This window comes from Ambystoma mexicanum, chromosome 4p, assembly GCF_040938575.1.
Source record: "Ambystoma mexicanum isolate Mex_15411 chromosome 4p, UKY_AmexF1_1, whole genome shotgun sequence".
Taxonomy (NCBI): Eukaryota; Metazoa; Chordata; class Amphibia; order Caudata; family Ambystomatidae; genus Ambystoma; species Ambystoma mexicanum.
The window spans coordinates 231,203,697-231,225,404 of record NC_090927.1 but is presented as its reverse complement, the minus strand read 5'-3'; the positions used below and the strand labels follow the sequence as shown (position 1 = coordinate 231,225,404).

At 42.7% G+C, this 21,708-nt stretch overlaps 1 protein-coding gene across 2 annotated transcripts in view; it reads right to left on the bottom strand.

The window, feature by feature from the left end:
* Positions 1-21,708, bottom strand: part of PKHD1 (PKHD1 ciliary IPT domain containing fibrocystin/polyductin) — a 4,356,595-nt gene that overhangs the window by 2,119,423 nt on the left and 2,215,464 nt on the right. For both annotated transcript variants that reach the window (XM_069605754.1, XM_069605755.1), the window contains exon 40: positions 5,645-5,839. In XM_069605754.1, coding sequence (XP_069461855.1) covers positions 5,645-5,839 — 195 coding nt within the window. The remainder of the gene's footprint in view (positions 1-5,644; positions 5,840-21,708) is intronic.

Here is a 21,708-nt window from a genome sequence, read left to right as displayed (position 1 = left end):
TACTTATGTCGACGGCCGATGGTATCTTATCTAACCATCAATCTCTGCTACCATGTGAACTGGAGGCTTCCAGCCCTTTAAGATGAGTGGCAATACACTGGAGATAGATGGGGGTGCAGATTTTAATCATACATCAATAATTCAGATGACACAAATAGCTTGGAAGAAGTTTGTCTGTTTTAATGCAAACTTTAATTACAATGAACATCAGCAATTGCTCTATACTCTAACTCTCAATCATTTCATAAAAAAGCTGGTTCTTAAACCCATAATCGGTCATAGCTGACGTGTTGACCTGCGTCATCACCAACGTCATCCTATGTGGCAAACTACTGCAACCTATCAGGAAGCAGGATTGGTTCTAAGTGAATAACAAAATATAGGTGTTATATCTGTATGGAGTAACTGAAAGAAAGAATTGTATATTTAAAATCAGGTGGGGCAACTAAGCCCTCCCTTCAAAATGTCCACTATGAACGTCACTAAATGTACGATGTCCCATTGGCTACAAAACTATAGGACCCCCAAACACGTGGTCCCCTACAATTGGTTGGCTTCTAAACCCCGTCACTAACTTTCCATCTACGTGAGCAGCACACAGACCGTACAACCAGGTGCAGGTGAGCTTGTCTTGATAACAGCTCCCCACCAAATAAAAATACAATCCATCTTCACCTCAATGGTTCAGTGTCAATTAGCACTTTGAAGTTGGCCTTGACTCTGTACTGTTCTCTAGGACTTTTTAAGGAGTATGGGTACTCTCTGGCTTCCGTGCGTAGGTGTGAACTACTCATCCGTCCAACTTTCTTCCAACACGTGACTGGACACCACGAATTGAGCCTTTTCGTGTATTTGATTTTATTCTTCAATTGTCCTCTGACGTCTTTTGCTCTGCTTGACCTTCTTGAACAGGAGTTTCTGTTCCTTCACGTTAATTGTATCCAATGTCAGCCAATTCCAGTTCTGATAAGACCGTGGCTTCCGTGGCTCAGCCAACTCCTTAGCTGAAATATATTCTGTTAATTCAATTTCTTTTGTAACTGCGACACTGTATTGAGGCCTTCCTCGTTGTTCAAGACTGCTTTATATGGAGTGGAAACATTCCTTCTTTATTTAATCCATATGTATCTATGAGGTATATATGGATATGTTGGCGCTTGCTACGGTCTAACTTATTTAAAAGCATTTGGCTAGCTTCATGATTGCTTTGCTGCTTGCGTTTCATTGCATCTGTACACGTTTAGTATCTTCATCATGTGTGTGGCATACGTTTTTTTATCTTGATCCCAAGATGTCATTTATCTTTGGTATTTCTTCATTATTTTGTAAATCGTCTGCCTCTCTGGTCTGGTTATCTTTCTATCTGGAGTCGATTCAGCTTTGTTTGATGTCACCATACATCCTGGTCTTTCAGTTTCTTTGCTTCATCAGGAATGTCTTTTAAATGACCATCATATTGTATTGGATGCAAGTATGGTTTCCTCAATGGGTACTTCACCTCCCATATTCTCTTAGGTATGGGTATTCTTATGGGTACTGCACACAGACCTCTCTCTTCTCTTTGCTGGTTTACGTATTCAGTATATATCACATATTTTGGTTCATACGTTTCACGTAATACAGGCGGGGCAGGTGGAGTGGGGGTACTTGGCTCAGGAAGCACAAAAACTGGCTTACAAAGAACAACTTTGGATTTTTAACCTCAAGACATTTGAGAGAGGTTTAAATTCCATGAAAGAATTTGAATATAGAGTATAAGTTCCATCAAAAATGCATTCTCATGATCTCTCCAGTTGCACCTAAATGTTGCTCTGTCGGCACCTTATCTGAATTGTGTTCTCCAAATATTAACGGTAGAATTGGAGCTGATTCTTCCTCTGTAAATATTAACATCTATTGGTTGTTATGAGTAGATGGAATGACCATTCTAGTGTGGACTCCAGTTAGGAATGAATAATCAAGACTAGAGTAGACTTGAATCAATTCCTAATAAAAATCTGGAATTGGCTGGCTTAACATTTAAGCCAAACTGTATCCCCAGGATAACAGTATGTAGTTTCCAGAGTAAGTACAGGGGATGACCAATTACATGTGGATCAATAACCTGAGTCCATATGGTGAAATAATTAAAAAAAAATGAATTCACATGGATAAATGACCAACAAAACATTTTCTCTCCCTTTCTCTTCAACTGAGGCTACTGTAATAAAAACATGCAGTACTTGTTGCTGTTATATGGGTTGTGCATCATTTATGTGAACCACCTTGCTAGCTTAGTACAGTTTGGAATTACACATATAAATGTTCAGTTTATATTAGATTGAGTGATTTAACTTTGGGAGTATTCCCCAAAAGAGAACATGGAAAACATTGAAAATGCTCAATGTAGGCTGCACAAACTAATATGGCCGCCAAATGTAATTAATGAAACTTTTGGTAAATGAATAGGAAGCCATGTTTAAAAACATTATGAATCACTCTTTCATAGGTGTCTGTTTTCTGTTTCTACACATTTTCATAAGCGTGCTAACGTGATCGGACACCTCTAGGTCATGTGACCAGTACATCCATCTGACACGGCAAAGCCTGAGGGATGCTTAAATACGTAAGGGCTGGACGCAGTTTACATTGTAATAGTGGGAAGCTTTTGCCAGAGTAGAATGTGCCACATACAACATTAGGTATGTGTCACAAATGAAATGGATACGTTTTATAACGCTCATAGAGCCTTGCGGTGTACGGTACGTCCATGCCATGGGTGGACAGTGGATATTTATCCAGGCAACGTTTTTGGCATGGGTATGTATTACACCTAGCCCCATGCTGATTAGACTTAAACGAGCCGTATACAACATGTACAACAAAAAAGCGTTCTTGCATAGTTCCAACTCCATTAAGCATCCGTGGAATGGGACACCATTGCAACCACAGAGAGCCCCATGTTGCACTTAGGTGAATGTGGGGTCCATGCTGGTCAGAGTTTAATGAGGCATATGGAAAACATACAAATTAAACGGTTTGTGTGTGTGGTTTTAATCCCATTAAGCAGCCCTTGTATGGGACAATATTATAATTTCAGCTAGTCCCACGTTGCACTTATGTGAATGCAGGGTTCATTTGAGGTGCTTCATTAAAGGGCAAATGATAATAAAAAACAACAACAAACTCCACAAGATTGTTAATTAGTCTCATTCCATTTTGACAGAAATGTGGCCTGGAACATCTTCAAATTACTTTATGTGAATCCCATACTGCATATCCATTTAGCACAGCTGGGGAGTAGTACATAAGGGTGCTGTGTAACATGGAAAACACCCAATGCTACTAATGTAAAAGCGCATGGTGAGTATACTTACCAGAAGTATATAGGTTTTCTCAGGGACTTTTGGAATGCATCAGATGTTTTTGAGCACATGGATTCATTAACAAGGGTGATAACTGGTATCCATTTGATATAAATGTTTTTTATTATACATGTTTTATAATGATTTATGATCTAATGTATATGTTAATGTTTAGGACTGGTGGGTATTCCCCGATGAAGACGTGGCCCAATTGTGCCTAACACGTGTAAGTCAGTCTTGTTAAAAAAAAGAAACGCCTGGAAATGGGATTATAAAAATGAACTAATATCCATTCCATACAAATTGTCAATTATTGTGATGTGATTTAAAAAATGTTTTAAAAACTATGTGTGTGACTTTGAAGAGTGGATGCAAATATGGATATGCTTGTTTTAATTGAGGCATTATGGCCAATGTGAATGTAAGAGATATTTTCTTTCTTCATTTCCCTGCATTAAATTATTGTTTTTAGATGTGTTCTTGATTAACTCATCACATTAATTAAATAAATAATGTTCCACTTTTGTAAATTGTATCCTCTGCACTCTTTCTTTTGCATTTCCCTAATCCAGAGAGTGGGGTTGCCTGCTCTTCAGTTTAGGCATGTGAGGATCAAGACGACATCCTCAAACTACCCATCTCAATCGGTTTGATGTATCCCTCTGCTCTGCAATACGGGAGCGTAAGGACTCAGTGGCATGACGATGAGATGAATTCATGAATGTTAGGATAGCTTCTGCTTCACTAATGCAATGGCTTGCCCCTGGAAGCACTGGCACGCCAAGAACCATGCTCCAGATCAACCAGATCCGTATTAAGCAGGTAACTAGATTCCGGTGTTCAATGACACAGACGAATGAAGCCAGCCTTTGATAGCCATGTGTATATTTTTAGCTATCTTCCCAAGTGTTTTCAATTTGGTATAGATCATGAAGCAGTCTGTAGCCCCTTTGTGAGGGGCTATCAGTTCTGGTTATTTAAGAACAGAAGGAGTCAGATACATGAACAGTTTATTTGCTGTTATAAAGTTATTCAATATGATGTGTAGTTTATCTTAACTTCTAAACATGCATGTTTTTTTCTTTATCCTGACAAATGAGCAGATGATAAAATCACTGCCACCATTTAGACGTGTACCACATGGGGTCAGTTTCCTCAAAACAAAACTCGAAACCACAAGACACAGCAATCAAAAGGTAAACGCCACTGCAGCTGCTTCAGTCCAACTATTTCCAAACATGTTCTAAATAATTGAAGCTTCATTTTAATTCAACTGGTATTTTTGAGTCCTGGGTTTTTATGTAAACACACAGTTTGACGGTATTCTGGTGGATTTACTACTGGAATACCACCAATCTGTATTCCTGTTACCATCACATGGTCTGGCGGAATTACCACTGGCTTACAATTGGTGGTATGGCAGTGTTAGTCCCACTTATGGAGTCTATAGGAATTTCTGATAGTGGAATTACTACCGCCTGTCGTTTTTCCACCGGCAGTAATTCCGCCAAAATGGACGCATTTTGGTGATAAGGTGGCAGAATGATCTACAGCATTTAGCGGGGGGTTTACCCCCACCACACTGCTAAAACAATAGTGAGTGTGGCGGTAATGCGGCGATAACTCAGTTACCGTTGCATTGCCGCCGATTTTAGCCACACCACCCAACTCATAAGGAGGCCCTGTGTGACAAGACATCCTTTTATGAAACTAATATACGGTTATAGTACTCAAACAGGACAGTAGCTACCGACTACGCTGGATGCCAACACTCTTACATACTAAAGACATTCTTGCTTTTCTCATTATAGCATTTTGAGCTAGTGACCCCCGTCAGCTTTTCGAAGGACAATGGGTCTGCTCAGTACTGGAAATGGACTCTGTGATCAAATGATGGACATGAAAGGCAAACAGCGTGGCACGTGCTCAAAGCTTGGCACGAGGCGTGCGGATCACAAACACACAACCGACGACTTATCCACCCCCAAGTCATTTACTGGCATACTTAATGAGTGTAATTCACTGTAACAAGCATGGCATTGTATGAAGCATGCAGCCTTTTCTGTCCCCTTGGGCTCCTATTCTTAGTGACGAGGATGCCGTGTACGTTGGCAGAGTCGCCGGGTGAGAGGGGGAGGCCGGCGATGCACCTGCCAGGTCATGCTTCTTTGCTCCTCTCGACACCAGGCTATGCCAAACATTTTCCATTTTCATAAAAGTACATTGACAACTGATCAACATGAAGCATCATTTTGTGTTACTAAGCTTTGAAGTCAGATTGACATTAGACGTCACGTCACCATTCATGTGGCCATTGCCGGCAATGGTTATGGCAGCCAGTGGTTTCCGGAAGGCTTGTCCGACGTGCTGCAGCTGTAACCCCTCCAGCCAGACAAAGCTGGGTTCACCGGGAAAGGTCTGTATGATGACAACGGCCCCCATATCCCGGCCTCCCAAAGTCGCCTCGCTCTTGCCATAGATGCACTTCGAAAGATCTGCAAGAAATACAATGCAAAGCGATATCTGAATAGGAACTTCATTCAAGTGTCATACATTTTATTTTCGTTAAACATTTGAATCCCTGGAGCCTTTAAATCTGATTAGAATTATGGACCCTTAGTACAACATTACAAAGACACGTGTAATTGTATTTAGAAGAAAGCTGCACGTGCAGGTTTAGTAATGCCACATTGTAACCGAAAACACATGAGAATCTTAAATAGTAACATAAGGAGAAATTGCACACAAAGGGCCAGAGCAGAAAGAACCAAATGTGAGATACTCTGCTCCATTCGTAGGAATTTCATAATTGTTTTTTGATAATTGTTTTATTTATTTATATGCAGGAGGAGCAATCCTCTTTTAATCACAAAAGAACACACAATATATAAGAAATCAGATTTGACTGGAAGCAGTGAGCTTCTTACAATGGGGTGAGTTTGAGGGACATTCTGACCAGATTGTGGAGGGGAGTAAATGGTGACAATACATAAGTGGATATACATAGATTAAAGAAAGCCAACTTTGGACATTTTTAGGTGCAGGTAGGTGGTATGGACAGCTGTGCTCGGGATGTGACCAATGCACGGAATTGACGGAAGGTGACAGAGTGATTTTGCAACGCATTATTCCCATTTAATTTATTTATTTATTGTGATTCTTTTTATTGATTTTTCAACATTCAACAGATATACAGTGCCAAGAAAGAGCGGATCAGAATCATTCAAAGCAACGGTAGGGTAAACACGAAAAGACCTAGTGGCCCATGGGAGGTTAGGTGGTCTCCCTCCACATTCATGCTAGTAGCCTTCCACTAGAAATACCATATCTGCTCCATAACATCGTAAAATCCTATATGTGCCACTTTTAATTTCTCATTACTGTTCTCCTAGCCATAGAAGAAATGATTTGCCCAGGTATATTGATCAACATGCATGACCACAGAAACGACAGTAGGTACATTTGGGTTCCTAGGAGGTGCCTGTGTGATGGCTTTCTGCCATGCTAAAGACAAAGTGGCTAAATTGGGTCTCTGTGAGGAGGCTGGCACATGACTGCAGGGCATGCCTCATAGACTCAATGGATTGCAGGGCGGGCCCAGTGTATGACATAATGCCATGGCCCACACAATGTATCCAGTGGGCATGGCCACATGCCGTGCTCCGTAGAGGCAATAAGTAGAGTAGAGGTACCCGGGTCATGGCCGAGACTGTGCCCCAGGTAGAGGGCCCAGTGCACTGCAGGTATATCAGTGTATGACGTTCAATACAATAGACTGGGGGTCAAGTTCATCTAACAAAAAACATTGATGTTTACTATAAAATCCTTTGTTAAAGGTGCATTGTGGTTGCAGGGCAAAACAACAAAACCAAAAATGCTTGCCAGTTATAGTTTGTAAGGGACCATATAACACAGAAATACGTTTCTAGAGTTAATGGCCCTCATTGCGAGTGTGCCAGTCCAGAATAAATGCTGGTAGTTCCAGCTCTGGTATTTTTTACGGACCGGCACACTTCAAGTTTGCCGTTGGGGGACACAGTCTCCCAGCATTCCTGACCTGCCAGGAATTCAGGCCCCTAACGGCAAATAAACGTCTGAATCAGTGGCATGGTTACTAACGGTGCCAGTGATTCAGGAAATACCATCCAATGGAATCATATAGGACTCTATGGGAATGGGAGCTTTAAGGCAGGATTGCCGGTATCCTGCTGGAATAACCGTCGGGATACCCGCAAACCTGTAATGAGGTCCAATGTCGAGAAATTGGACCTTTCCATTTCTTGCGCTTTTTTAAATGACCATCATGACAATGGAGTTTTTTCTACCATAAAAACATTGAAAACCCATATCAGCTAAACATGCAATATTGACTTTTTAAGAAAAGTACAATATTGATATATTCATAAAAGCATAGAAGGTCCAGAATGGCACCGATAGGCTCAAACAGAACAACATACCAAAGTGAGAAAAGAACGGATCCACAATCCACAAACACAGAATAGATGACAAGACTACATGGATGCAAATGAAACACACATGGCACGTGCACTAGACCAGTTGAGGTATTTCCCCCCCAAACAGATACCATCATTAGAAAGGACCCAAGAAGAAACACATTGGATATTTCTTTCAAAATGGTGGAATCTTACACCTACAAAATACGCATGAATAAAAATTGTAAAACAACCAACCACAGAATGAACATATGGACACACATAGACAAAGAGACACACACGACTATCATCTGGTATGTGAATGCAGAACAATCTCAATAACACACTCAATATTTATTTTAATAGGCTATGACAGGCCAAACACTACATACATGCCGTACGCACAATATGAACAGAATAAAGACACTCCCATTATACACGGCTGAAATCGGCGGTAAATAGACAGGTTCATAAAGAGTTACGTTTCTTTTTTTTTAATGATGTTTCGACTGTGTTTTGGTACCCTAACGTTGGCATTCCTAATGTATGCAGATTTCACATTTTTATAGTTAGTAAACTTAACGCGCATGTGGGGAGGTGTGCCATGTGTGTTTTTGTGTGTGTTTGCACGCGAGTGTATGTTTGTCTGTATGGCTGTGGGTGTCTGTGTGTCGGCTCTTTCTCCGTTTTATCACAGGCGGTTGGGCGAAGGATGGAAAACGCGTTCCCATGCTCTGTGATTATAAGGAGCAGCCTTTGAACCCAGCCCAACTGTTTAATTGCAAGGGGTCTACAAACAAATAAAACATCACAAAATAGTTGAAATGTTTCAAAATCCGTTGCTGTCTAGTTTTATTTGTGCGCGCACAGGGAGTTGTGATGTGCTACTTGTTGTCCTTCAGCCACCCCGAGAGCACAGAGAGCCAGGACACTTCCTGTGCATGTGTACATCCGGGCAATGATCCAAGGAGAGAATAGGTGCAGAGTGGCGAATGGCCACCGCCACTGGCAGCTCCACTCCCGTTCAGCTGGCTTCACGGCCATAATACTTCTGTACATACAAAGGCCCTGTTTCCTATGATTAATACAATGTTTGGTGACAGCCTTCTGCTTCACTAGAGTGGCGGGGCTGTGAAGGACAGGTTGCAGAACACCCTCTCAGGAGTGTTGCTAGGTCTGGAAACGATCGGAACTGTCGGGTGTGGGAGCTAGCTAGCCTTTTGGTTGTAGCTCCTGAGATTGTATCAGAGCTACAACCAAAAGACCAGGGGCTTAAGCCCCTTTAGCCCCCTCTAGCAATGCCACCCTCTCCTCCAATCAACAGAGGCGCAGAAGCATGATGCAATGCAGTGAGCTGCACATTCTCTCAACATGGATGAAGCACTGCTCCTGCGGCCAAAACCATTCCTGGCCAACGAATGCTCATTTCGTGTAGCCAGCAGCTTGCCAGGTTAAATAACTGGTTGGCTACTTAGAAGCGCTATGACGCACAAAGTATGCCCAAGCATGGGAGGCTGCAATGTTTGAGTAGACCTTGGGGGTAAAAAACACTTAAGATGTGTCGCCATCTTAAAAAAGTGTCACCAAGCAATGGTGCTTATGATGGCACAATATTTGGCATAGTAATGACAGTGCAGCCCAGGCATTTCACTGACAGAGCCAATGTCATTCTCTGGTGTGAAGTACCTTTTATGAGTGCCATCTTCAGTGGTAATGGCCTGCCAGTCCAGAAATTTGTAGACCCGAGTGAAATGATATCCTCGACGAGGGCGCAGGCCTCAAAAACGTACAGGAATCCATCATGAAATATCTGGTGAAGTTCCCCAGTCGCTACCATCGCAACCTATTTTTGGATCTGAGACTCAACGTGTATCCAACTAAAGAAGTCTTGTGCATGAGACATTTTGGTGACTTCAAGGATAACCAGTGTGGGTTCTGCAACAAATGTGGAGTCAGTCAGAAACTTGATAACAGAATGTACATCTTTGACCACAGAAAGACGTTTCTTCCTGGTGAAGTTTGCGTCAAACAGTCTGGATAGTATTTTTGTAAAGTATTTTGCTTCTGGTCATAACTCGTGTGAGCTATTTCCTTACAAGAATCCTTAGTAATAGGATAAGGAAAAGGATGGGGAGATGGTTTTGGCCACATAAGTGAGGAATCGCAAGTGAGATGTGGAACTAGAGGAGATATATTGTAGGTGGGAGGTTGCAGAAAGAGGAGAGAAAGCCGGGTCAGACAATTGGCAATAGCAAACTGGCAGTACACAGGAGTGGCACAGAAGGCTTGAAAGAAACAAGAAAGAAACAAGAGTTGTTGGTGGCAGCACAAGCCTACATTATTATCCTCCTGATTGGCTGGCACCACTACCCCCAACTCCATGGTATGTGTGTGGTATGTTGGTGTTGGCATGTTGGTGTTATAAACGATTTCAATCAGGCACACACCCAAGTCTCGCCTAGCAGGTAGTGCGCAAATTAAACCCTTATTTTATTTTTGTCTATAAGTTCAATATTCTGAATGATATACCACTCATATCACACCCTTCTCAAAATACCCCCCAGGTCACACTGAACCAGGAATCAGGCTAGTTTGTAAAGGTAAATATTTATGTATGTATTTTAATATTCAAATCACACATAGGTTTACTATAGATATGTATATGGGGCAGCAATTACCCAAAGGGTGACAATACAATTCAGAAATAAGCAAAGCAATTAAATTCACTTATAAGGAGGCAAAATAGAAAACACAGGGAAAAAGAACAGTTTTGTTGTGTTGTGCACAGATAGCTTTTAGGTTAAGATTCCCCCAGCAAGGTTTTGTTTAAATACAAATGAGCAATCCTACACCAATGTGAGTAATAAACAGGTTTTCAAGAATGAAATACAATGTCTAGAATTATAGGCAACCTTCCCTCCCAACCAAGAGAGAAAACCTTATTTTGGCAAATGACACTTCGAAAATGACAGATGAACGTGGCTTTGTGAAAGACTGCAAAAGGTGCATAAATGCTTAAATGGAGACAAATTCTAAAGAAAGCAGTACTAATCAGGTCCTGACATACATGGGCTATAATATAAACAACCATACAATCTTGAGATTAGGATGGGATGGAAAAAGCACTTTGTAATGGGAAATGACACGTGTAAACTTGGGAATTTTGAAAATTCGCAGCAAACCTTTACTATGCGATATTAAAGAAAAATGGGTCAAATACACTGATACAGTCTGTAGTTGTGGGGATAGCTATGGATGGTAGGTATCAGTGAGAGTTGAGATTGTGTTTCTATCTTTAAAACAGAGGGAGTTATAGAGGTTTTAGTGAGAGGCTTTTTTGCAAAATAGGTGTGAAAATTAAAACAGAAATGTGCTTTTGAAAATGACAGATGGGTTTGATTACACTATATTATGACTATGAAAAAGAGAATGCCACAGATGGATTTTACAGTCACGTGATCAGTGTAACCCGTCCTGTTGTGGATACTCTACTTCTTCCTGGGATTTACTTTAGTTATTCAGAATCACTATGGAGTTATGGTTTTGGAACACAGGTAAGACAATCAGCGCAAGAAAGATTCTAACAATACTGGAGTTCTGAATTAAAGATGGGATGGGTTGAGATAGGGATAATACAATGCAGATATACTAAGGGACACTGTTCTTCCTGTTAATACTTACAGAAGAAGTTACTCAATTGGACCGTCAGCACTGGTCAATGAATTGGATCTGGTCTACTGGTGGCAGGGCACCTCTAGCGGGATTGGATCAGCAAGGTGGTTCTGGTCAATTTGGACTGCACCTCAGCCTGGATTTGGAAGGGCCCCTTCTGGTTACTGGACACGGTAGACAGCAGGATGCAAGTTTTCAGCGGGCCAGCCTTAGTGGTAGAAAGCCAAGCTGAATCAGAATTAAATCCCTTCAAGTTTGGGAGGTTTGCAATTGGTTCAGGCTAGCAATAATGTTGCAATGCTAGAGTCTGGATTCTGCACAGAAATCTGGATCTTTCAAGGATTCTGGAGTCATCTATAAGTTAAAGAGTTCTGGAATAAGGTGCTGCGCGGATATCTGGATGGGTTCTGGAATCAGTGTGTTCTGGAAGCAGTCTAACCCTTATATTTATCCATACAAATTTTATTGCAAGGGCAGAACTTCAAATCACACCCCCATGTCTGTTAGTGGCTAGAGCCATGCGCTTTGTTTTGGTTGGCAGCCTAAAAAGAGCTGTCACCTTATGACAGGATTTAGAAACTCCCACCTGGATTTGAACCCAAAACATACTTTTGCACAAATGTACATTTCTACCATTATGTACCCTCATAAAATTGGACACATATACCTTATATTCGATTGTCTACAATTACATTCACTTCCCATGTTTGTGAGAGCTGTATTGGTCATTCTATGGATTGTTTATCAATTTTACCCATAACACTTTGGATTAATAATTTCTAATTTGACACATCTTTGGGCGCTTATCAGTGGATCGTGTACATACAATTGTAAGTTTGCAACATTAATAGTTTTGGCACAATCAGACGGTTTTCATAACTTTGGTCCCTTAAATGGTCCGAGTTTCTTCAATGTCTTCAAATCACAAGGCTGAAATTAGTTTAATGTCTACCAAGTTGGAGATGTATCCCTCTTTCGGTTTATCAGTTAAAGAGTTTTAAACATTAATCAAAAATAAGGATTTTACACCAAAGCCCTCCTGTGTACCTCCCCTTTCTAGGCAGCAGCTGTCCAGTACTTTGAAGTTCACTGAGAAACATCCACCACATCCTGCCCATCCTTGCAGAGGTCAACACTTATCCTGTTCGTTGTTCTTTGGTCAGCCAGCAAATGAATATCTAATGTGGGCCCATTGTGTGGCTTGTCGGCTTTATGCGGGATCCATAAACAGCCATTAGCCTTCCTGTTCTCAAGGGAGTGTCAAACGAAGATGTCAGTTTTCCCAGGCCAGGCTGCCAGATCAGAAAACATAGTATTTTGGCCCCATACTGGGCTCTTTGACATTAAGGTCTTTTCATTTTAAATATAAAATATAAGCACAGTTTATAAAGGATTTAAACATTTTAAAAGGAATTAGCCCTTCACAAACATGCTTGAAATAGAGGATTTTGCAATTTCTTCTAGAAAAAGAAACATCTTTAAATGGGTTTAACAGCTAGTTTCCTTAAGCAGCTGTCAGGCAGGGAGACCTGGATTTCTCTAACTGCCTGGAGAATCCATGGTTTCAGCACACTTTCCTTTCCATAATTCTCTGGGGAAATGACTAAATTTTTAATGGCATTTTCTGATTAGGCCCTTCTGTGGCCTTATTTCCGTTGACAGATGACAGATGACAGCTGACAGATGACAGATGACAGCAGTGATTCCTGCTTTTACACCACTCTGCCTGTGTATGTGGCAGGGCGTGCAGCTCTTTTGGTGGTTTATGAACCCTGCTCAATTTTGTAGATTTATTGCACACAGGGGTTATTGCCTCCATTCTTGGCAATTTACTTTCCCTATTGGCAAAGGGGTGCAGTGTGGCGCATTGGCGTGGATAAAAATACTCCACAGTGTTGCTTACGAACCATGAGAATAGCCAAGAAAAATGCAATGATAACGCTTAGCCTTAGAGGATGCCTTAGTGAGTAAAGCTACAGCTGCATCTAAGAAAGAAAGGACAGGAGGTCAGCATGCATATTCATCAACATAGTGTCAGTCAAAGCCAGAAGAAAATGATCAATGGTGCCCAGGGCAAAAGGACCAGGTAAAAGGACCAGGTGGACAGGCTGTCATCAGAAGTGCCTGTTTCACATAGGCAATGACCTCAAGTGACCTGTTAGAAAAGTAATATGTGATTTGGGTCTGTCTAGCATGCTGCTGCGGCAGGGCCAGATTGCGACTGCAGTGGAAGATGGTATTCATGAAGCACTCAACAATTACGAATCTTATACAACAGTTATGGTGATTGACAGTGTGATGGCAGATTAAATCCCAGTCCTCATTGTGATCTCGTGAGACCTTTCAAAGAAAGTGGTGTATCAAAATAAGATTCATGTAATGCCCAGCAATATAAAGCCTAAAGGGTTTGGTTGTACCCATTCAGTGCTCCCATTTTACAGACACTAAACCAACCAGTACAAAGGACACATGACTTCTGAGAAAATGTGAAATACTGCCCAGTCATCCTCAAAGGATACAAAGAGATAAGCAGCAATATACAGTTAGATCTCATCAGTAGAGGCCAAGGGGTGAACCTAGACACAAACACATGAAGACCTCATAGAACAACACACAAAAAGTTGTTATCTTTCTCTTTGTGTTTATTACAAATGCTTACTTACAAATGTTTGCCAAAGGAGTGGGATGTGTGGAAAAAAAGGTGTCCCCAAAATACAACTCTGGAAAGAGCCATGCCTATCAAACATCTGTTTAGACATGTGCTTGTCTGGACCACCAGGCATTATTTCAAAAACGCACTGGGTGACCTAGAGTCAAATAGATGAGAGAACCACTGTATGGCTGAGTCCAGCGATGCTAATAAAGAAAGCCAACTCCAACAAAATGCGAATGTGCATGAACTTCTGCAGTCATAACTGAGAAATTATTACTGAAATTCATTCCTGCCATTTTGAGTGTACACTCATGCTGAACCATGTCACAGTCATCCCTGACTCGACATAAATAATGCATGTCAATTAAACTGCATGTAGAATCCAAATCACAGCGATCATCACTGCATTTGGAGTATGTACATACATGAGAGATGTTTGGCCTCTTCTTAGGGGCCTCAGTATTTCGAAAGTTTGCCAGAAATGTATCCTAGATCAGATTCCAGATAACACCGCAATTTATAGAAAGAGAACAGTGTGGTCACAATGAGGCCTTAAAGGCAGTATTATTCAACACACTGCAAGGGTTAGGCATCTGCCATTGAAAGAAGACGTGTGTATTCATGAAGCACACTGTAGAACACCCTTTCTTTACTAACTCCAGTGAAGGTGTCATGCCCAGCTGCAATCTATTCAACCCAATTACTGATGATCTAGCTCCCAACACCAAAGGAGAGTGTAAAACTTCTCAACGTCTCTCTGAGTTGTATGCATATTTGTTTCCCAAACATTTTTGCAAAAAACTAAATCTATTAATAGCTTTTAAAGAAAGGATTGAAGGTCACATGTGAATAAGACCAATGTACAGTACACGCAAAAGGAATTTTTTAAATCAATATCCTATTCTGGAAATAAGACGTATATGAGGAGGGTGAAAGGCTTCAATATGCTATGCACTAACCTGTACCACTACTTGGTTCAGAGGTATTTCCCTCATAAAAGTAACAAAGATAAAATAAGACAGTGTGCTTCCTGCTCTCTATTTTGGGTGAATGGGACCAGCGTGTATGCTATACTTTCCAGTCCAGAGATGGGGATCGGAGGGGCATGTTCCGACACAGCAATAGAACAGCAAGTGTCATCAAATGCAAGTAATATCCGAGCAAGGTTTTTTGAAAGGACTACATATTGTGTTGATCATTTTATTAAAAACATGGCTAACTAGGCATCAGAGCGCTTTACAAACCACAAATACAGTATAATAAGTAAAACAAAAATACCAATAATTCAAATAAGTACAATTCGATTATCCTAAAATATGATGTACTTAAAAATTCAATAAAACATACAAAACACATAAACATATAGTCTTTACTCAAAACACAGTGATTGAAACATAGTAAACAGAAAAGGGTGAATGTTCTGTGATTTAAACGTCAGTGGGGAAAAAGTCGGCCACATGATTAAAAAAGAGAAGACTATAGATGTGTGCTTAAATGTCTTGGGTAAGGATAAGAAAATGGGACCTAACCTGTTCTTTGAACAAAGTTTAAAAGGCCAGGGGCTTAGAGGGACAAGGGTGTCTGGAAAAGTACTCTAAGCCCTTAGACTTTGTTAAATGACTCAACAGTATCAAGCTGGTCTTACAGGTGGTTTCGTTGCATTTGAGCTGCGGTTCAAAGGTGTTGATCCGGCTTGATGGGATCAGAGGACTGCAGTGTATATTTACAAAGTGGGGCGTCAGTGGTTTAAGTGTACTCCGGTCACGTCTTCAATCCTGCATGACTCAATAGTCTCAAGATGCGGTTTGATTGGAGGAGAAGTGAAAGGTTCAGTCCAGATGTCTCAATGCAAGAAGTGGTTAGAAGACACACAAACACAGTGTGGATGACTTTGAACCAGGGATGTATACAGGATTTCTTGGACAGCTCACCAAGTATAGGAGTAGTTCAAAACTCAGAAGGCAGTCAGATGCATGAAGCCATCTTCTAGCGTAACCACAGTTCAGCATGACTCAGTAGCTGAAAACTGTTGTGAAGTCCTTTTGTGGATTGCAGAGCAGATGCCAGAGGCTACAACTCTAAACCCTTAGGATGCTGGCGGCCTCCCCAGAGAAACACACACAGAGCTGGAGATCTCCTCTGCACTTCATCTGCAGGCTGAAGTGTACTGCAACATCTACCAATATACTCTCTACCTCAAGGTACCTAGATGACTAGTCTCTTGGTCATAAGTGCAGGTTACTCTAAGGATCTCTAGGCATGTAACCCTATTGGGTCCTGTGGACACACGGGGACAGGTCTTGCTCCCCCTTTAGATCAGATATCATCACTCCTGTAGAAGGGAGCTGTCAAATCTCAACAGTTCCAAGTCATAAGGAACAAAAATAGGGAAGTGGGAGATTTCCACTCGATGTATAACTAAATCCTAGAAGGGGATTGGTGGCTTTTAAGCCTCTGGCTAAGGTCAGATGCAATGAAGCCCTTTTCCTTGAGGAGTAAACCTTCTGTAAGATTGAATCTATAACAGACCAATTTGCAGACAATATTCAAGGCTTTTTAATAACGTTTCTGAAAAGAGGCTTGCCAATGACCAGTTCCTCTGTCTCTCATCTCCCGAAGGATTTTCCCTCGCTAGCCCAGGCATCACTAAATCTCCCCATGATTGTCAATCAAGATTGGTAAACCCTGCTGTCTAAGATTCTGTCTGTTTGTGAGGTTCTGAAGGCAAACATCTTCTCACTATTTCCCTCTGGGTATTCTGTTAAGGCATCATGAAGTAGACACAGACAACTGAATGAAGTTTGGGCTACAAACTTCTATTAAAATAAAAGAAGGATGGAAGAAGGCCTAATTTGCCCTGTGCTAAGGTAGGATTTCCCTACCTAAGAGAAACGTATTCTGTGTCAAGAAGTCCAAAGCAAATGTCTGTATCCAAAACCTATACCTGACCTCACATCTAATTGTATACAATGTGTAGGGATGCCAGCATCACAGGAGAAGTGTTTAACATAATAGTTCAGCGCTTCTTCCAGCTCACAGATGGAAAGGGGATTTGCCTTCTGCAAAGTTCAAACTGCTCATGTTTTAAAAGATGGGTTACTTTACCCAAGCTTTCAAGTCTTCCAATGTTTCAAAATAACACAGTTCCCTTGGACATTCAATTTACCAAAATTATAAAGTTCAGTTTCTCAATTTCAGTTCAAACTGAGTGTATTTCTGTATTAAATCACAACAGTCACAGTATGGCTTCTCCTTAGGTGGGTGTATTTGGTCTTGGGGCAGTTGTTGAACCACACGGTACACCCATTACAGGTCATGCAACCAACACAACTTGTCTTTATCTGTTTCATAGATATCTTGCAACAGTTTCAGCTTCACAGTGAGGCTTGACTTAATATCCTTTACGTGGTCTTGAAGATTTATTATCACTGCGTTTGTTACCATTGACTTGTTGATTAGCGTTCACTTGTCAAACCAACATTGGCATCCCCATATACTTTCATGTTAGGAAGCTCAATCACTATTATACTTCTTTGGCACAATCTGTCATAAGCTTTCCAGTACACTCTCCAGCTAAGAAACATATTCCTTGTTTCGGGTTTCTTGATTAACACACCTAGCACCCTTTTCCCAGGTTTCCCTTGCATACAGGCTCTGTTAGATGTCTCTTGCTAAATTATTCTTGACTCTTGAAAATGCTTGCTTATTTTACTGTTGACAATTTTTGCTTTCACCTTTTCTCATTATATTCATTACTTCTCATATTGCTTTCCTTATATTCAATTCAGGCATTTCAAATTAAATGTCTTTTATACTAAGCTGTCCATCCACCGTGTCCAGGGCCCCCATTTCACCAAGGCGGACTCACCAGTTTTCGCATGGTCTGCGGTTTTCCGGAGAATCATCTCTGCTCACAGTCTGCTCGTGCTGGTTCCCTCATGCATACAGCATCTTCTACAGCTTCCTCCATTCCCCACTGTTTGTGTTGGAGCTCTGGTAAACTACAGTCAGCGGTCCTGCACCTGTGAGCATTCGGGAGCCTCTCTAATGCTCCAGCTACCTTTGCTCTGCGTCGCACTGCTTCTTCAGCTCCTCATCAGACTGCCAACAAGCCACTCTCACTTGCTGCATCGGATCATGCTCTGTGTACCTGCCAGTATCTCAGAAAGGTGCCTTCTCGCTGCTACAACATCTGCCTTGGAACTCTCCTGCGCGCTCTTCCCTGGGCATCTCCCAGTGCTTCACAGCGGAGCCATTTTTAAAGTTCCCGGCTCCAGGATAAGGGGTCCATCAACTAGACCTCACATCTTCTTCCAGTCTGTCTTCTATGTTAATGGTGACCTCTTCGTCTCAGTACCTAAATGGTGTTTGTGTGTATAGGAAATAAGGGGAGGTTGTATAATTCTAGTGTGTCTTTTCCTCATGCCAGTATTTGCCTGATGTTCACTGGGAGAGGATTCATGAAAAGGATATGGAAGGGACTGGGAATAACCTATAATGCCCTGGGGGATATTGGTTTCATTAGAAAAGGGAAATGGGGAATACCATGTATCACCTAAAGGGGGTTGATCTCCACTCCCCAAGTCTCCTCCACCCAGGTGATCCTCGCCCGCATATCCTCCCCCATGGTCAGGATCCGAAAGTGACATACTTTCCCTGGCCACGTGGGAGGAGGATATTCTGCGGAAAGAAGTCAGGACACCCTCAGATTCTGCACAATTCCTAGGTGAATTCTATCCAGGGGTCCTACACGAATTGCAATGGTTTTCAAAAGGTGGGTTAAGTGCCTTTCAAATACACAGGTTTCACTTGTCCTTTCTTGTCACACCCTTTGTTCCTCACTCTGAGTTTCTCTATATCTCCTTTCCCTACCTCCTACTTGCCTCCATGATATTCCTTCCCTCCATCTTTCCCCTCTCAACCTCACACTTTGCTGTCTGTCCCTCCAATGTTTTTTTTCTCTCTCTCTGCCTCCACCTTCTGATCTTACTTTGTATTACTCTCTCTCCATCCACACCTTTACCCATTTTCACCCATCTTTCACTCTCTCAGTCACCCATCTCAATCATCCCCAATAACACTACCCTAACCTCTTCCTTAATTTCACTCACCTTTCATGAACTCTGACTGCCAAGTACCACTTTCTCTCAGAAACCAAAGTCTCACCCTGCACACACTCTTGAACATTCTTCTTCATAATCTACTACACTGTCTTTCCTCATCCTAGGTCTCTTTGTCCTATTTTTCTGAGTCTGTGCACACGTGAATAACCCACACTACTCTAATTTCACTGCCCACTTTTATAATCCACTCACCTCCGCCTTTAGGTTCTCCCAACAGCTGTCTCCGTGGGCCAACATCTGGCTTCGTTTCCCGCTTCTTGGTATGTAGGTCCACCAATGTTTGGAAAAGGCAGTGGGGTTAAAGTATAGTCAATTTCAGAGTTTGTATGTCTACCATCAATTGATAATGACAGCTTTGTAAAAATGTAGTCTATTCCATAGTTCAAATTAGGACTACATGAAGCCTCTGGCTTGCCGTTGTGACATGCAAACTGTTCCACGGTCCTGCAAAAGGTACATTCAATTTCACATCTTGTGTCTGTGTCACTTAGACTGTCTGTATTGCTGGTTTGAAGAGAGGATCACTCCATGCTCTTGCAATTCCTTGCCATCTCTTTCCTGGTTAGGTTTCTCACTATTTCCTCCGTCGGGTCTTCTGGTTAATGTAGTTTTATGGGACAAGAAGAATAAAAGTCGTCAGCATTCTGAACAACAGGTACAGGCAAGAAACCTGGCAATTAGTCGACTTAGCCTGTCACAGATAGAAGCGATCTAGATTTACACCCACAACTCCACATCCCGCCTCTGGGGCAGGATTGGCTCTGGTTGAGACGAGTCAACTTTCCGTCTTGACTGTGTCAGGTTTTTGACCAAGTCACAATACCTTTACAAAAAGTCCAAGCATGCATTGCTCCAAAGAGAGTTTAGCTGGGTGTGGAGCTGAGCACTTAGAGAGCAAGAAACATGGGGCCTCATTACACGGTAGGCAGTAAAAAACGGGATTTACCGGCATGGCGCTATTAGCGTGTCCGCCCTCACAGGAGACCGTCAATAGCGTACCATTACGAGTAAGCGGACACGCGCATAGCGGCATGCCGGTAAATGACCCTACCGTCATGCCGCAAAAGCACCTTACCGGGGCCGACCAAAGTGCTGATAGCCCCTCCGCCCTCACTCTACATGCTAATAGCGGTCACCACTATTAGCGGTCACCGCTATTAGCATTGACCGTTAAATTGCGGAACCGGAAATAGCGTAATCGCACCGGAACGGGAAAGAGCACGGCGGCCATCTTTAAAAACACAATCCATTGCTATCCTCTGCCCACTGGACCATTTTGGAGTTGGGAGCTGTGTTAAATCATCCGTGACACCTGTATCATGCCCAAGGCCTTGAAGAAAACCTGTGACAGGCAGCGGAAGGAAAAATATACTAATGAGGAACTGGTCATGTTAACACAGACCCTTGCAGAGCATGCAGAGGTAGTCTTTGCCAATGACATGCGCCGCGCTACCTTGCTGAAGAAGAAAGCCATCTGGGAGGAGGTGGCTGCCAAAGTCAGTGCCGTGGGCACCAGCACGCGCACTGTGCGCGAATGCAGGAAGAGGTGGGACGACCTCAGGCTGCGGGTGAGGGGCATCCTGGCTGAGAACCACTGCATTGCCAGTGCCGGTGGAGATGGCTCACCAATACGCCTGAAGGAATGGGAGGAGACATGCGCAAACATGATTGCCATCGAAAGCATCGAGGGAGTGGGCAGAATGGAGGTCGGCGTGGCTACCACTTCCGATGGAGGTGAGTGTACACATGACAGGATGCGGTGTGAATGTACAGTCACCCCCATATGTGAGCACAGACCCCACTCATGCATGGACACACATCCACACATGCATTCATCCATCACCATGTCAGTGTCAGACCCAAACACACACACATGCACACATCACCAGAGGCAAGTCCCAAACTCAACCAGGCATGGATGAGGCACTGAACTGGCACATCACCTGCATCCACAACTGCTAAGTCCCAATGGCCACAACTGCATCATTCCTGTAATTTACATTGAGTATATTGAAACGTAACCAATGCCATCCCCCTTCTCGTCCCTGACAGGCTCACATACAGATGGGGAGGATGCCGCTGATGCCCCAGCAACATCCAGGGGCAAGGGGGGAAGGGTGGTAGCCTACGTCATAGTGCCACTGCCAGGGCAGCAGTAGCTGCACCACCAACTGTGGCCCCACCACCGGAGGCAAACCCACTGGCAACAATGCCAGACACCCAGGGCCCACCATCAGCTGTGGCAAGCTCGGCTGGTGAGGCAGCCGCCACTGGCCCCCTATCCGATCCAGAGGACACCCTAGTCCAGCACATGGAGATGCACACCCCAAGCCCCCCAGGAAGCCCAGAGTCAGTGGCATCCCAGACCCCTGGTTCTGATGGGACTTTCGAGGACACCAACCCTGCAATCATGTCACCCATGCTACCATCACCTGTTGCATTGCAGCCATCTGAGGGCACGGCATCCAGTGCACGGTCACCCG